Source organism: Dermacentor silvarum, chromosome 2 (genome assembly GCF_013339745.2).
Source record: "Dermacentor silvarum isolate Dsil-2018 chromosome 2, BIME_Dsil_1.4, whole genome shotgun sequence".
NCBI lineage: Eukaryota > Metazoa > Arthropoda > Arachnida > Ixodida > Ixodidae > Dermacentor > Dermacentor silvarum.
This window is the reverse complement of record NC_051155.1, coordinates 90,475,548-90,492,344: the sequence shown is the minus strand read 5'-3', so window position 1 is coordinate 90,492,344 and position 16,797 is coordinate 90,475,548. Positions and strand designations below refer to the sequence as shown.

The window sequence follows — 16,797 nt, the reverse complement described above, 5'->3', positions numbered from 1 at the left end:
CGTTGCGGGCAGAGATGGGGAACGGCGCGGAGGGGAAACGTAACTGTCGCAGAAACGAGACGAGACAGCTGCGTTCGATGCGAACGAAATCAAGATTCTTCTTTTTCTTTTTTTTATTGCTTTTCTTAGCGCGCACGCCTTTGGAGCCCGCCGTCTTCTTCTTTCTCGTCTTGTCCACTCTCATGAGTTTCAATAGCTTCCGGCCGCGAAAAGTTTCCTTCTCATCAGTGGAAGCAACCTTCGAGTGTGTATAGGTGTTGAACAGGTCTCCGAACGAGTTTTCCTTTGGATTTTAAGAGACAGGAGCGCGGTTTCCCGTCGACTCCAGAATATACTTCAATGACCTTAGCCAGGTTCCAGAAGGATCTAGGAGCACGTGCACCGATCAAAACGATATCTCCTTGGTTCACTGTCATTTCTTGCTTTCTTGCGTTACACTGCTCTCTCAGTTCTTTCAGATATTCCTTGTTCCATCTCTTCCACCAATCTTTCGTAATTTTTTGCTTATTTCTCCACATTTCTTCTATGCTGATCTTTTTTTCACTTTCTGTACTGTCTTTGATCCTATGCTTTCCACCTATTATATCAGCCGGCACAATAGGCAGAGGTTCATCTGGTTCGCTGTATACATAGGTCAACGGTCTGTTATTAAGGGCAGCTTCAACTTCAGTTGTTAGTGTTTGCATCTCTTCTCTTGATAAGTCTTTTCCCAATAACTTTCCTCATTGTTGATTTCATGCTTCGTACCATCCTTTCATAAAAGCCTCCCCACCAAGGCGCTTGTTCTGCGATGTACTTCCATTTGATTTGATCCCCTTGGCTTGCTCTTTTGGAGACTTCTTTCTGTAGTTCCTTTATCATACGATTGATGTCTCTGTTGGCCTTCTTGAACGTCCTTGCGTTGTCACTATAAATGATGCAACATAGCCCTCGTCTCGCAGTAAATCTTCGGAATGCATGTAAGAATGCTTCTGTTGTCGTGTTGTCCACAACTTCGAGATGTACAGCTCGTGTGGTAGCACATACAAATATTGCAACATACTGTGTTGTAGTACCTTTCATCGCGTCCTTTACAAGTAACGGACCCGCGAAATCCACTCCGATCACTTCAAATGGTTGTCGCTCGTTGACTCTGTCAGCAGGAAGTGGTGCTGTTTCTTGGTGTAGTGGTCTAGCGTCAAATCGTTGGCACTTTAGACATCCATGAATTATCTTCTTCACGAGCTGTCTTCCTTGTATTATCCAGTACTTAGTTCGAAGCTGTGATAATGTGACGCTTATTCCTCCGTGCAGCGTGAGTTGATGGATATGGCGTACCAGCAGCTTTGTACCAGCCGTCCACTTTGGCAGCACAATAGGATGTCTTTCGTTGTATGATAATCCGCTTTGAAGTAGCCGACCTTTGTGTCTTATCAGACCTTGATCGTCTTCAAAGACTTCCGTACCATGAAGAAACATCCTTGTTGTCTTCGTAGGAATGCTCTTGCTCTGTACTATGTTTTCTCGTATATGTTGTTGTTCTAGCTTGATTATTGTCGTCTCAGCATTCTTCAGTTCCTCAAAACTCAGATCTCCGATGATCGGTCTCTTTTTTCGTATATTCCGGATATACCTGAGAACCCAAGCTGTGACTCTGAGTAAGCGTATGTATGTGCCATACTTCTCCGCGTCAATCACTGCCGTATTTGAGGTGCATGTGTTAATCGCATAACTTTCACCATGCTCAGTGTCGTCTTCTGCTTCTGTTTGTTCTGTATTTTTCTTTTTCAGAACTGACCATTTTGGACCATGCCACCATAGCTCTGAGTTTATCAGACGCTCTGCGCTTACACCTCTAGTCATCAAATCAGCTGGGTTTTCTTCACTTGCAACGTAATTCCACTCTGACAGTTTTGTTTTTTCCTTTATCTCCTTCACTCTGTTTTCGACAAAATTGTCTCGTTTTTTCTTTCCGCGTAACCAACTGAGAACAATGGTCGAGTCTGTCCAATATCTCGTTTCATTGAGTTTTCTTACAAATCCTCTTCTGATATATTCAGAGAGGTGTGCGGATAACGTCGCAGCCATTAGCTCGAGTCTTGGCAAAGACATTTCTTTCATTGGAGCTATTCGTCCTTTTGCTATGAGTAGCTCAGACTGTTTTTGGTTTTCGTAGGTATTTATCAAGTAGGCTGCTGTTCCGTAAGCGTACGGGCTTGCATCAGAAAACAAATGAAGATCCGTGTGAAGAGGCTGGCTGCCTTGGTTAATATCAAACCATCTAGGTATGCTGAAGTCATGTATTAATCGTAGCTCTTGAATCCAGTTCCTCCACGACGCCGTTTCATCTTCTGGTAGTGGGTCGTCCCAAGATGTCCCCTTCCTCCACATGTTCTGTATTTGTCGCTTAGCTGTCACTGTGAATGGAGTGAAGACGCCTAGAGGATCGTATATTCTTGCTGTTAGCTGTAGCATTTGCCTCTTAGTAATTGGACCGCTCGTATCGATGTCCTTTGTGTCAAAAGATGGGAGGTACAATCTATCTTCCTCGTAATTCCATCTGATGCCAAGTACCTTTATCTGGGTTGAGGTTTCCATGCCTGTGTTTTCCTCTTGTATGTTTATAGTTCGCTGTAATCCAGGCTCATTAGTTTTGAACTTTCTGAGTGTCATTGACGCCTCTTGAAAAATGTCTTTTGACTCTTTATAAAGTTTTTCGGCTTCTTCTGATGAGTTGGCTCCCAGTATCACGTCGTCGACGTAAATGTTGTTCTTCAACTGCTTAATCGTTTCCGGAAAGCTATCTTCCAACTTGCTTAGGTGGTTTCGTACAGTTGCTGCAAGTAAGAAAGTACTCGGAGCTGTCCCAAACGTAACTCTTGACATTCTCCATGTCACGACTTTTGCGTCGCTACCGCTTGGAATTCTGTCCCACCAAAGAAAACGCAATGCGTCTCTATCTTCTTCGTGTATTGAAATCTGCAGAAATGCTTTCTCTATATCAGCTGTCATTGCTATGTGATGGTGTCGGAAGTTCATCAGCATATGCACCAGATCACAATTGAGATTCGGTCCTGTTTCGAGGTTATCATTTAAAGAAAACCCTTTTGTCGACGATGAAGATGCATCAAATACAATTCTTTGTGGTTTGTCGATCTTCCCTTATCACTGCCTGATGCGGCATGTAGTAGCAGTGTGTCATCAGTCTACTTTTCTCGTCGACCACTTCTGCTACTCCACTATTTAAATAATCTCTGATAGCACTGTCGTAGCGCCGGAGTATGCTTTCGTCCTTCTGTAGCCGTCGAGTGAGTTGTCGTAATCTGTTCATAGCTACGCTCTTGTTTTCATCAAGTTCCACGTTATCTTTCCATGGAAGTCTGACAGAATATCGCTTCTCTTCAAATTTTAAGTGCCTCTTGAAGTGCTGAATCACTGCCTCTTCTCTCCCGGTTTCTTTCTCAGGGCACTTTATGCCTAGATTTTCAATATCCCAGAAATGGCTGAGTTCTGTCTGTATGTCGCAGTTCTCCACGTTGACGTTAAGTACCATTACGGTTGACTTCTCCATTATTGTTGCTGATATCCTAGCTTCACCTTGTACTGTCCAGCCGAATATGGTTTCTGCTGCTGTCAACCTCTCTTCTAGTCTTCGGATCCCACCTGTCATTACTTGCCAATACTGGTCTGATCCAATAAGTATTCCAATTTCTATGCATGATGTGCCTTTACATGAAACGTCAGCCAGCTTGAATCCGTCCTCTTCATACTTCTTTTGCAGTGAAATAGGCAGGAACGGTAATCTTTCTTTTGAAATTATGTCTACCTCCAGTGCTTCCAGTACCACTTCTTCACTACTGGAGATATTTTTCAGTTTAACTTCAACTGAATTCATGACTCTTTCATTTTGTCCTCCTCCGAATGAGCCTATCGTGAGTCTTTCTTTTCCTTTAACCTTACAGCCAAGTTTCTCAGATAGGCTTTTCAGTATGAATGATCTTTGGCTGCCAGTATCCAGTAGAACATGACAATAACATGACTGCCTTCTACCTTCTGCTAATGCAACTGCAGTCTGCAGAAATACACTTGATGAGTTGTTCATAAACTGGCATGTAGATGTTTTCTCTTCTTGATTTTCACTTTCACCAAGAGTAGATGTTGTACACTGTGCTGTCAGTTCTTTGCTTCGGCACATAGACGTCGCATGCCATTTTCGACATATCTTGCACCTAATGTTTGCCCTACATATTTTAGCAGTATGGCGAGGCCTGGTACAGCGGAAACATCTGTTTGCCTCTCTGAGCTTCATTTTCTTGTCTTCATAAGGCATTGTTTTCCTACAATCATCAGTATAATGAGTTGTATTGTCGCAAAATATGCAAAACTTTGCAGCTGTACTTTGAAAATTAACAGTTCTTGTATGCTGCTTACTCTCAGCCCTGTGGCTGTAGCTTTCTCTCCTTTCTGTTGACAAGTCCTCTCTGCCCTCTACTTGATCTTCGATGTATTTCATCAAGTGCCTAAGAATATCTTCTTGACGTATAGCCACATTCTGATCTCGTGATGAAGATCCACTGAACGCTTCTCTTTGTTTTAACTGGAATCCAATGTACATATCCACTGGCAAAGCTCTTTTCAGGATCGGAAGCAACATCGATGCATAGGACTCGCTTTTCAATCCTAAGGACTCCAATCCACGTATGTGCACTTGCACCTTTTGTGACAGCTTTCTTAAACCGTCAATGTCGTTGCAGCTCGCTACTGTATTCAAGTTAGTCAGTTCTTTCATGTGCATTTCTACCAGCACGTCATCTTTTCCGTACCTCTTCTTGAGTATATCAATGGCGTTGCTATAGTTACTGTCGGAAAATTGTAATCCCTCCACGGCAGCTGCCGCTTTTCCTGTTAGTGATGACAGAAGGTACGTAAATTTCTGATTTTCGTTCAAGTCGGTTCTTTCGTGTACAGCTGTTTCAAATTGCCGCCAAAATCTCTGCCATTTCATTTTGTCGCCGTCAAACTTCATTAGTTCTAGCTTCGGTAGCTTCGCTATTGTTGCTTGCTGAGATTGTCTAGCTTCGCCATTAAAATTGGTTTGCTCCCTCGCTGTTTGTCCGTACTTCTTGCCGAGAAAGGTACGCGTTGATGTTGTGCAGAGCACTTATTATCTTTAGCTCGTACTCATTTGTTTTCGCAAACTCCGAGTCAGCTGTTTCGGGCGTTATGAACTGCTCCATCTGCTCGTCCGCTTTCTTTAGCGAGTCTGCAATACCTTTAATCTGGCTGGCTATCAGCGACATTGCTGTAGGATCTTGATTCTCCTCCAGTTTCTTTTCAGCATCGCTCACTAGATTTGTTATTTGCGTCCTCAGCGTTTTTCGCTTCTTCAAAATCACTTCTCTGTTCATCTTGAATAACTGAGGAAACTGCTGGTCGCTTACAGATTCTAGCGGCGAGACGTCATCCGAATCTTGGTCGCCCTCTGTGTCCGTGCCGCTCCTTGCCGTCGATGTCTCGTCTCGCTGCCGTTGGTTCGCTCTCGGACCTCCTCTTCGTCCGTCTTCTGTGGCCAGTCCGTCGTTCTGGTAGTCCGTGGCCAGTCGGAAGAGGAGTAACCGCTAAATCCTGGTCACGGCACCATGTCGCAGAAACGAGACGAGACAGCTGCGTTCGCATCGAACGCAGCTGTCTCGTCTCGTTTCTGCGACAGTAACGATGGCTTTGGTAAGAGGCCCCACCAGAATACGCATCGCGTTCACACAGGTCGTACCCGTGACGCTCATCTTGTTGGTGCTTGCGGCAAAAACGTGATATATGGCCGCGATAACCACAGTAATAACAGGTAGGACAAGACGATCGCCAAGGCGGGTAGTAAGGGGCGCTCGGTGCGCTTTGAGATAGTACGGTCAGATGGGGCGGTGACGGCTCAAGTGGTAATGAGGGGACATTGGCCGGAGGAGCGACACCAACGTGCGTGTATGTGGGTAGAGGCAACGTTGGACGTACACTAGTTGGAGGCGCGGCAGCAACCTGCGCGTATGTTGGTACGGTGCGAGGGGCCGGAGGGTCCACATTCGCAGAGCAGGTCATTGATGCAAGTTCCTCTCTGATGACGTCGCGCAATGCTGCACCAGAAGGCTGAGCAGGAATCATCAACGGAGATGACAAGCCAAGTGATTGCAGTTCTTCGCGTATGATCGCCCGGATCATCATGCGCAAGTCGGGGTCTGCCGCAGAACGGTGTTCGCTGAAGTCCGGCTGCAAGCGTACGGACTCGAGCTCGTCGAGGCGCTGGCATGTCAAGACGATGTCAGCGACGGTAGCCGGGTTCTTGACGGCGAGCGCGTTGAAGGCCACAGTCCCAATACCTTTAAGAATGTGGCGTATCCTGTCTGACTTAGCCATGGCAACATTGACACGGTGACAGAGTGCAAGCACATCCTCGATGTACGATGTGTAGGACTCGCCGGAGTGTTATGAGCATCCAGAGTTTTCTTCGCAAGGGCGGAGCGAACCGCCGGTGTGCCAAAAACTTGCCGAAGCTGCTGCTTGAAGTTCGTCCAATCGGTGAAATCAATCTCATGGTTGAAAAACCAGGTCTTCGCCACACCGGTCAGGTCGAACGAGACTTGGCGGAGCTTGTGGGGATCATCCCACCGATTAGCAGAGCTTATGCGCTCGTAATCATCCAGCCAGTCCTCAGCATTTTCACCGCGAAAACCAGCGAACAGATGGGGATCACGCTGGTGGCCGCTGATGATCACAGAAGGTGCGGCTTGTGGAGGCGGGATGGTTAGGGTAGAAGCTCCAGGCTGCTCATCCTGCGACATGCTGGCGGACAGTGGGCACAAGCGCCGACCCGAACAAAGCTCCAGGGAGTAGGCCAGGGGCGTAGAGGACGGGGAACCAAGAAGCACCTCCACCACTTGTGACGTCACAGTAAGGGCGGACCTTTATTGAGCCCGAGAGACGACACGGCGAAGAAGGGCGACGTCCACAACCAGCCTGAACAGCCTTCGACACAGTCCACGTTGATGATGATGTGCCGCACGCGTGATGAAGATGAGGGTCACACGCATGATGATGATAATGTACAGATGATGAAGAAATGCACAATAAATGCCCACAATATGTATATATATATGTATTATCCCAAAAAACGTATTTTGCAGCATCATATCAACGAGATTCTACTGTACATAACGAAGAGGATGCACGTTTTTACGTTGCCGAAATAACACTTCGCTTAACTTCTGAAAAAAGTTTTTCATTGCTAAGACGTGCAGCCACTTTTCATCAAATTATGCTATAACCCTTGTTCTATTTTAAAAAGTAATGATATTAAGAGAAACAAACATTTTGTTTACAAATTGATGCACTTATATAATGTATATTGATGACCTAGTTGGTACATGGCTTGGGAGAAAGAGCAGCACTAAAAACGGGCCAAACAAAAACAAGACAGCGCACTGTCTTGTGTCTTTTGGTTTGCAGCCCTGACTTGTTGCAGCCCAGGTAACAGTGGAGGTAAGTGTTGTTTTCCAACCAGTTCTAGTGAGTGGTTCAGCCATGGCTACGTACAGAAGAGAGCGGGCACTATTTTGCAAGTTGCCTATCACTTAACCGCGCTTTCGGCGTCGTGAGCATGCTATATTATTGTACATTTAAAAATCGAGGGACGAACTTTTGCGCTACAACTTTGATAGTATCATATGATGCAAGTTGCACTCACTTTCGGTGACCTGCTGTCCGACTTGTTTGAAGAGACGTTCGGACGTAACTTGCGATCATGGTACTGTGGTCATCACGCAACGCATATAGCTATTTGATAGCACTTGAGAATTGATGAGGCAGACAGTCCGAACCAGGGCTGCTTTCTGTGTTAGAAGCCTGTGTCAAATGATGGCCACCGTAGTTCGCAGTAAAATAAGGGCTAGTAGCTTCGATAGATTTAAAAGCGTCGTGTCTCCTGACATCTGGCTGTTCTGAAAACTGCCGAGACTTTTAGTTGAGATGGGCTCTCAGCAGCACGTGCTACGACAGGGTAGATGAACCTCAGCTAGGTGACTGGCCACGGCCATCTGGTGTTGAGCGATTGGGCAGTGACAAGACGCTGCAGAGCCCCATGTCCATAATTTTAAGGCGAAGCTATCCTTCTCTCTTCCTTCGACTTTTCCACTGCTGGTGCTGCTGCTGTGGCTGTCGCACGCCGCCGCGTCAGGGGGCAGTTCAGAGCATGTGTGTATGTACATGGAAGGAGCGTGGCAGAGAAGAAAGGCGATGCGATAAACTCGTTTGGACCTTTCAATCGCGTCGCATGTGCACAATGCCCTCCGGAGATCCCTGGGCATCGCCACATTAGCCCCTTGACAGCTGTAATTACCTGTGACCTCCGGCAAAAACGTAGAAACTGCAGCACTTACCTTTCTACTAGTGTGCAAGTCCAGGGGGGAGGTAGAATGGTGGAGAGGTGGTAGGGAGAGGAGGCAGAGAATGGGTAGAACCGATGCAGTTGCGAAATGAGTGAATAACAGCCTTGCCACTGTTCACTCACAGTTCCTATACAGAAGGGGGGGAGGCTTTCCTGAAGTTTATTCACATAATGAAAGTCGTAGACAAGGGGAAAAAAAGGGCAGGGGCGGAGGGGGTGCTTATGCGTTTCCTGGAAAAGCAAGTTGCATTGTTTTTGGAATGCTTTTCTTCCGTGCAGCGTGGTCAATGATTTGGTCAAGTGCCAGAAATGAGAAGCTCTTCAATGACGAAAAGACCTGGTGGGGAGCAACATGTTCTAAGCACGCGCTTGCCCCATCTTTCTCTGTGTGTTCAATTTTTAGCGCTGATCCCCCGCCTCATAATCGGATCGTGGTTTTGACACGTAAAACCCCATACTTTAATCTGGTTTTTTTTTTAATCTCATCGCTAAACGACATCGACACACTAAGCGCACACTAAACCTAGCTGTAGCTGTCAATGCTTTTCCCTTCTGGCAAAACATACAAAACCTTGTTTACAAGGTTGTTTCACTCACACTAAATGCAACTGCCTTGTTCCTACGGCACTTGTTGAGTGCCTTTGACCCCCTTTGTGTGTGTTGTCTGCAGGTAGAGCATGCAGACGAGATGGGCAGCACAACAACCAACGGTCTGCTGAAGGGCCACTCCTACCAGGTGGTGTCTGCCCGAGAGGTGTCGCCCGCGGACGTCCCCTCTTGGCAGGAGCTGTTTCGTGCCCGACTGCATCTGCGCCTTCTCCGGCTGCGCAACCCATGGCGTTATGTGGCATCAGCCTGGACGGGTGTCTTGGGTCAGGGGTAAGAGAGCACTCTGTTTTTGGGCACAGGACGCTCTGGCGTGCGCAGTTGTGTCAAATAAAACTGCACTTGCTGCGCTAATGCCGTACCTAACAACTCTACCGGACTTTTGTAATGTTTACAAATTGTGGCTGTTAGTACAGTTTTACTACTGTTGCGTCGTTTTAGAATAAATAAAAGCTGTTTGTGTAAAGCTGTCGAAAGATGGGGCGGCACAAGATTGCAAAAAATTTATGCAGAAAAAACATTTATGATGGTACCTGCATTGCCATCATGTGGCAGTGCAAGACACCACAAACCTGAGGGGTATAAGTTAATTAGCTCTGAGCAAATTTATTCATACAAGTTCCTGAAGTAAGTGAAATTGGCAGCAGCAAAGTAACTGAAATAGTCACTGTGATCTAAAAATGTGTTGCTTGTCAGTCTGTGCCGTTCCATGTTTAATGCTGCTTATGTTCTGTGTCTAAACATAAACAATCAATAATTAAGTGCGTATGTACAGTGGAACCTCGTTGATACGATTCTGCGTACAGTTAAACCTGGATATAACGAAATTGACAAATTCCCGAAAAACTTCGTTATAAAGAGGATTTCGTTATATGCAGGTTCGGCACGAAAATTCGAAAAATAAACGTTTACCGTATTTACTCGATTTTAACGCGCCCTCAATTGTAACGTGCATCCCGTTTTCCGTTTTCGTCGAAGCACTCATCCTCAGAATGTCACACCAGGTACTGGATGCGTGGACGCGTGTCGTTTCGCACAAGCGCGAGGCATCGGAAACGAAGAGCGAGCATCACGAAGGCATCGTAGCGTCGTATAGTGTTACAGTAGAACCTCGCTGTTACGTTCCCGGGGGCGGCTGCGTTTTCCCGGCTGTTACGTCGTTTTCGACCGGTCCCGAACAGCTCCCATAGAACTCAATGCCTCAATGCGTCATGCAGCAGCGAGCGCCAATTTGCCGCGCGTCAGCGCCTTGCCGCGAGGCCACTGTGGCATGCGCGCGCGCGGCAGCGCGATATGATCTCCCGCGCTCTCTGAACGGGCGAGCAACACCGCCGCGAGAGCAACACCGCGAGCGCTCGTTGTTTCATGCGAGAGACGACAATCGTCGATTGAAAACCTGGCGCGGACCGGTGGCGTTCCGGTTGTGATGGCTCCGTGACGTCACCCTCGTCGCTCTTGATTGGTTCTTCATCTCGCGGCACGCGGCATTTGCCGCAGAACCCATTTCGCACGGCACGCCGCAAGACCCCCGATTCCTGCCGCTTTTGCCGCGCATTTCTGACGCGCGTTTTTGCTGCGTGTTTTTGCCACTAGCGTGGCCGTACCCTAAGTCCAAGGGCGATAACGCAGTCGCCGCGCGCCGTATGCTGTATGTGCGAGTGAAAACGTGGGAGGGAAGCCGATGACCGCGTCTAAATCTCGCGCGCGCAAGAAAAACAGGGAGGAAGCGCGCCTTCTTCCGTTGCGCTCGAGGCAGCGGCGAGGGAGCGAGGGGGAGGCATGGCCGGGCGGCGCGCGGTCGCGCAGGCCGTATCTTGAAAGCGATCTGCGTTGGGGCTGAGTCTAGCAGTGTAGGTGCGTCGGCGGCTCGTAGCTTTCTGCGTGCTGTGTGTTCTCGGCGCTCAGTTTGCGTTGAAGCGATAGACAACAGCACGAAGGTCACTTCGGTCGCTTCTCCAGCGGCGCTTCCACACGCCGCCAGCGTTTGACAGGGCGTGTCCGCGCTCATCGAGTCTGATGTGCCACAGCGTGTACCAGCGCGTCGGCAACATCAGCTGGAAAAGGAGAGAGTGCCGGCTTGGTGGGCTAGGCCAGCTGCAGCAAGCGGCAGGATCACGTATGAATGAAGGGAGGGGGAAAGGTCACGCCCGCGGCGGCAAGATCGCCGGGCCGAGGGATGCAGGGCCGCCTCGCACACGTGCGCTCGCTTCGCATTCCATCGCGGCGGAGAAGGTGCTTCCGGTTGCTGCTTGCGCAAAAATGACAAAATTTGGGGCGAAATCTCTAGGTGGTCGGAGGGGAAAATTCGTTATATCGAGGGGGTCTCCCGCTGCCGTTTCGTTACGTAGAGGTCTCAAATACATGTGCTTCTATGGAGTAACGGCGGGGAATCGAAAAACTTCGTTATATCCAGGAATTTGTTATATGGAGGTTCGTTATAAGCAGGTTTAGCTGTAATACGTTTTTTGGAATGATACGTTTTTCTTTTGTTTCCCAGCCAACGCACTATAGCGGCAATGTATTTTTATGTGGTTGATACAATCGCGTTTTCACCTAAAATTGGATGATACGACTGCAAACTGGTATTTCTGAAACTCGTAGCTTTATATTCAATTGTACTCTTAGATTAAATTATATTCCAACGACCTACAAACGTGTTAAGGGCCGGCGACACTAGCGGATAAACGCGGACTGCACGCTGGCTGCGGCAAAATGCGCGTCACAAAAGCTGCTGCGAAGCAGGTTTTTTGTGCCGTGAGAGGGATCTGTCCTGGCCCGATTTACATTGCCGCGCGCCCCGGCGGCAAACAAGCCGCAAGCAAAGCAGACCAATGAGAGCTGCCCCCTTCAGGGATGTATGCGCGGGCACGGCCGGTCTGGAGGCACGTGCTCGCTCTTTAAACAAGGAAGGGAGCACTCGCCTCCAGACCGGCCGTGGCGCAGGAAACTGGTGTCATGCGGACCCACCCGGCCGCTATTCTCACACTTGTAGTATGGTCTGCTCTTGTCAGCTTTCGCTCGCGCTTGTTTTGGTTGGCCTTTCAGGCGAGAACTTCATGCGGTCACGTGGCTGAATGAAACACCTGCCCTCGTCCGCCAGTCGTGTCGCCAGTCACGCTGCTCTACGGTGTTCCTTTGTTTCGGAATTCTTGGCCTCGTGGTGCCGTGACCTCCGTAGCTATGTCAAGGAACATGTTAGCTTTCAAAAGAACTTGTTTACCAACTTTGAAAAAAAGAAAGTTTCAGCGAAAACAGACGAGCTGTTTTAAAGTTGCTCAATATAAGCGTGTTGGCTGTGGTTCATGTGGTGTCATGATGCTGCTCCGCATAACACGTGTGTTATGCAGAGCAGTATCATTCGACGCCACAGGAAGCTTTGCTAGCGAGTTTGTCACCAAGTAAGCCTGTTTTCTTACATTTTGGGGCTTGCTTTGGATGATAGGAATTTTGGATGATACATTTTATTTTCTGGTTCCCGCAAAGATTGAATCAACGAGTTTCCACTGTATAGCAGAAAAGGTCTGCTCAGGGCAGACATTTAAGAAATATGCATGCTATTGCTTGTGTGTTAGTGTCGTATTTGTGCTGTGCCTTGAATGCAGATTAAAAAGCTTCTCTCAGCGAAAATTATTCCGGAGACCTGCACTTGGCGCATTTCTCAGCGCCTGTGCTGATGTTAGACCCTATCGAACCAACTTAAGCAAACTTTATCGTCGACTCCACAGCATATCGCATCCACGACACTAGTTGCATTCACTACTTTCTATGATACTTTCTCTGACGTAATTGTTTACACTTCTTTTCATACATAGCAGGCAGCACTACAAAGGCTAGAGAGTTGTGATGCAAAACTATCTACGGCAAAATTAACTATTGATAGTATAGAATTGATGACACAAAACCACACAACGCACCTCATGTTCCTGCATATTTCTAGCCACACAATATGCAGATGGTGGCGACGATCGTAGCGCTTTGTGCTTTCGCACTGCACACGTCACGAAGTGCTGCTGACCTTACGTATACCCTCCTGCACCAAGTTTGCGTATGGTGCGCTGCCGCACACCAAGTGCAGCCATGATGGTGACAGATGCACTACTATGGTGTATTGCCATGGGTTTGTCACATTTGTTTAGCAAGAATAAGAGCCCTTGATATGGTTCATGTAGCCATTGTGTTAGCTTGGCATTGGTAGCATTGTGCTGTTAGCATTGTGCAGCAAGCTGCTGATGACAGCTATGTGCACTGGCACTGCCATTTTGTACACTTAGCTTTGATAAATTACACAGCCTGCAAGACCCTATTTTTCCAAGTTAAGCAGCAGAATTAGGGCAGACAAGTATCACATATCTTTATTTTTCTGAAATGTTGTATTGAGCAATTGTCCGAAATGCATTTCAGGTTCGGAATTTACAGATGTGTTCACTTACAGGTCAGCCGAGTGGTCCCTTCTCTCGGAACCCGAACAAGCCAAGCTCGCCATCGACCCATCTGATGAGCACGAATTCTGGTGAGCCGAGATTAGCCGGTAAAAGTGTGCTGCTGCAGTGGCATATAGCATTCCAGCATTGCCCTGGCTTGTCTAAGTGGCTGTGCACAGTTTGCACTGAACTTGCAGTGTCTTGCTGCTCACTGGTAGCGGCTCTAATGAAAAATTCTAAGTTAGTTGACAGTGGTAAAGTATATTCTTTCAGAATCCTCCCAGCATACAGTAAAGCCCAGTTAACTCTAAATAGCAAAAATCAGAACGGTTTCAAGATAAGCGAATGCACAATACAGTGTAGACCGCTTATAACGTAAGTCGCCGGAGTCGTGAATATCTGCGCTATAAGCTGTACCGCACTATAACCAAAACGATTTTCATGTCCTGCATGTATGCAAAACATGTAGACCGCGCGTATCCGAGAATCGGAGCGTGCGACTGGGAGTTTTGCATCCGTTTAAATTTACGAACGTCAAAAGGTTAATGTCAAAGTACCCACGATCTTCCCATGAAGCAGACAAAGTAATAATTTTTTTTTAAATGTCTCAGTTTCACCTGAAAGGCGAAGCATCAGTTGCATATTAGTAGAGAGCTATAAGGAGTAGTGATAGTAGTAAAACGAAACTCAGGGGAGCTGGCGCCGGGCCGGCTGGAGCAGCAGCGCCTGCACGGCGGCGGGCGCGCACAGTGACAGTCGAAAGTGAGGGAGCTACGAGGGAGGGCGAGGGGAGCCACTGAAGCGGCGGAGTTGCCGAGGCGAAATCCGCTTCCCTGCCGCCCTCCTCCCTCACATTCCACGGTCTTCGCGTGTGCCCTTCGCCGTGCTGTGCCAGTACCGCCCGCTCCCTAAAGTTTCGTTTACTGCCGTTATCGTGAAGCGAGCGTTGGCCGGCGTTGGCAGTTTCGTGGCCCTCGCTCGCTATGCACGCCGTGATATTTCACGACTCGCACTCAAGATTCTGGTTTCAGCCTCACTGGCTGTTCGTTCGCACCACGTGCCCTTCTCCTCCAATTCGTCTCTCTTTCTTCCTCGAGCACTCCTTGGGGCGCCCGTTTGAGGGGAGCGTTTGCTGTCTCCGCTGACTTCCGTACTTCCAGGCAGCTGCACTGTAACCGGTATATCGTTTCCCGCAACTGTACTATAAGCGATACGTGTATACATGGAGTGCTATGGGAAAATTAACGGGAATCTGAAAAGACCGCACTATATCCAGTCCTGCACTATAAGAGGTTACATTATAAGTGGTCTATACTGTATATCCTAAATCAGTAGCCCCTAAATTTCTCGCAAAAAGCTCAATAGTATACCAGGATCAGCATTTTTGCTAGATCCCTTTTACGAAATATTTTGCAACTTGGCACCCAACATGTCGGGCATCTACAGGCAACAGCGATCCTCTCACAGAGTTAAACACTGTTGCAGGTAGACACCGATGTGTCCAAAGCCTAGTCACACGAAATATCGTGAAAATCGCTCCAACATCAGCGATTTGCACTGCTTAGACAATGCCATCCTCTTGCAATTATAGCAGTACAGTGGAACCCCGGTTATACGTCTCCCGATTTCGTGACATCCTGGATCCTTTCGACGCGTCCATTGTCAAGTCTCGCGAAACTTCAACTTTCTCCGAAAGTGATCACCTGAGAATACCGCCCTTGTGCTATGGAAAGCGCAAAAGCATGTGCAAACATTGAACTGATTAGCCACCAGAAGGCACGCAAATTGTATGAGACATGCACGTTCAAGCACGCAGTTTGAATCTTCATTTGCGCGCAAGCACACTGGACTTCTCACGCGTCAATCATTTGGGTTTCTGGTTTCGCGCGGGTCGTCATTTCCTGCCGACACTGCAATTTCCACACAACCGCTTGGCGGGAACACTAGTGCAATTGCGCACGGCACACACGCCGGTAGCGGAACAAGGATCGCGTCCCTCGCTCTGCTTGCAAAGCCAACCGAGCAGAGTGGGAGAGTGCATCTACTTGGCTTTGCATCGACTGAGCAGCCGAGTTGATAGCGCGTCGCTCACGTCTCAGCAAGACATGCTTATCAAAGGCTAATAAGTCTACACAGTTTCCTGCAGTGCCTCAGCGCACTACAAATTAAAAATTCGCTACAGACTCGTGATCTTGTCACTTTTTTGGCAATATCGAAGCGGTGTACAAAGTGCGGAAACCTTTGGGTAGCGACATTTTTCCCAGCATTTTCAGTCGTGATTTTGAGATATCCGAATTGCGGCTCAATAGCATTTCAAGATAAGAGGTGGAAAAAACATGTTGACACCAAGCTGCGAAAAGATTTCAACTGGACCGTTATTTCCAGATATCAGAGTTCGAGTTAACGAGAGTTTACTGTAAATATATTGCGGAAAACGTTTATTGTTAGTAGAAGAAACAGAATGCCAGACTTGCTTTTTTCCGCTTCACTGATTACAGAGAAGTTGAAGTTAAATCATTTCCAAGGGTATGAGGCCATGGTTTCAGACCTTTCCAACACGGCTTCACAATTGAACATAAGACGAAGCACGGAGAGCAAATTTCGGAGCGAATCATAGTGACACGGTGCTGAATTGGCTCTTTCAGTAGCTGCATTTTCATTTTTTCACCACAAACAGTATGGTCAACAGTAATGCAGGGACAACAAGAGCTAGTAGTTCTACACACTAAGTAACTTGGTGCGTTACGAGGGCATTTGTAGTGAAGTACATGAGCGCAGCATCTCGCACCATTAGCAGACAACAGAAAATGATGACCTCGACACAGTAGCGGCCCTGCCTGTGGAATAAGAAAGAGTGAACAGGGGTGTAGTTGCCCCACTCCCCTCAGACCCATGGTAGCGTTGAGTCACATCTATATTCTTCCACCTTTACTTAGGCTGAAGCAATGAGACTCATTGAATAAGACAAGTCCCCTTGACGCAAGACTATGCTTCCCTGAGGCTTCCCTTGTTCACCCACTGTTAATCTGCGAGTATGAAAGTAGTACAGATGCTGTGCAGCTCAGTTACAGTCCGCCACCTTCCTTGTCTAGAGCACTCAAGCCACCACACTGCAAAGCAAATTCTATAAAGAGTAATACCGAAACAGCTAATATACTAGGTTCAGGATACTGCACTGAAGATTGAACAAGAAGAAACGAAACCGAGGGCCCAACTTTTATTAGTCATATCATAAGAAGCCCCATGGTACTACAGTAAAACCTCGATAATTCGCGCTCGGTTAATTCGAAATTTCGGTTAATTCGAAGAATTTGAGCGGTCCCGTCATTCTCAATGCAAATTCTACCGGATAATTTGAAT

General features: G+C 47.6%; 1 protein-coding gene across 4 annotated transcripts in view; it reads left to right on the top strand.

Annotated features, from left to right (window-relative positions):
- The window catches only part of LOC119441613 (calpain-5-like), a 70,360-nt gene that overhangs the window by 27,088 nt on the left and 26,475 nt on the right, over positions 1 to 16,797 (top strand). For 3 of the 4 annotated variants that reach the window (XM_037706218.2, XM_049661456.1, XM_049661455.1), the window contains exons 6-7: positions 9,081 to 9,289; positions 13,449 to 13,526. In XM_037706218.2, coding sequence (XP_037562146.1) covers positions 9,081 to 9,289; positions 13,449 to 13,526 — 287 coding nt within the window. The remainder of the gene's footprint in view (positions 1 to 9,080; positions 9,290 to 13,448; positions 13,527 to 16,797) is intronic. The other variant, XM_049661457.1, reaches the window with a different exon arrangement.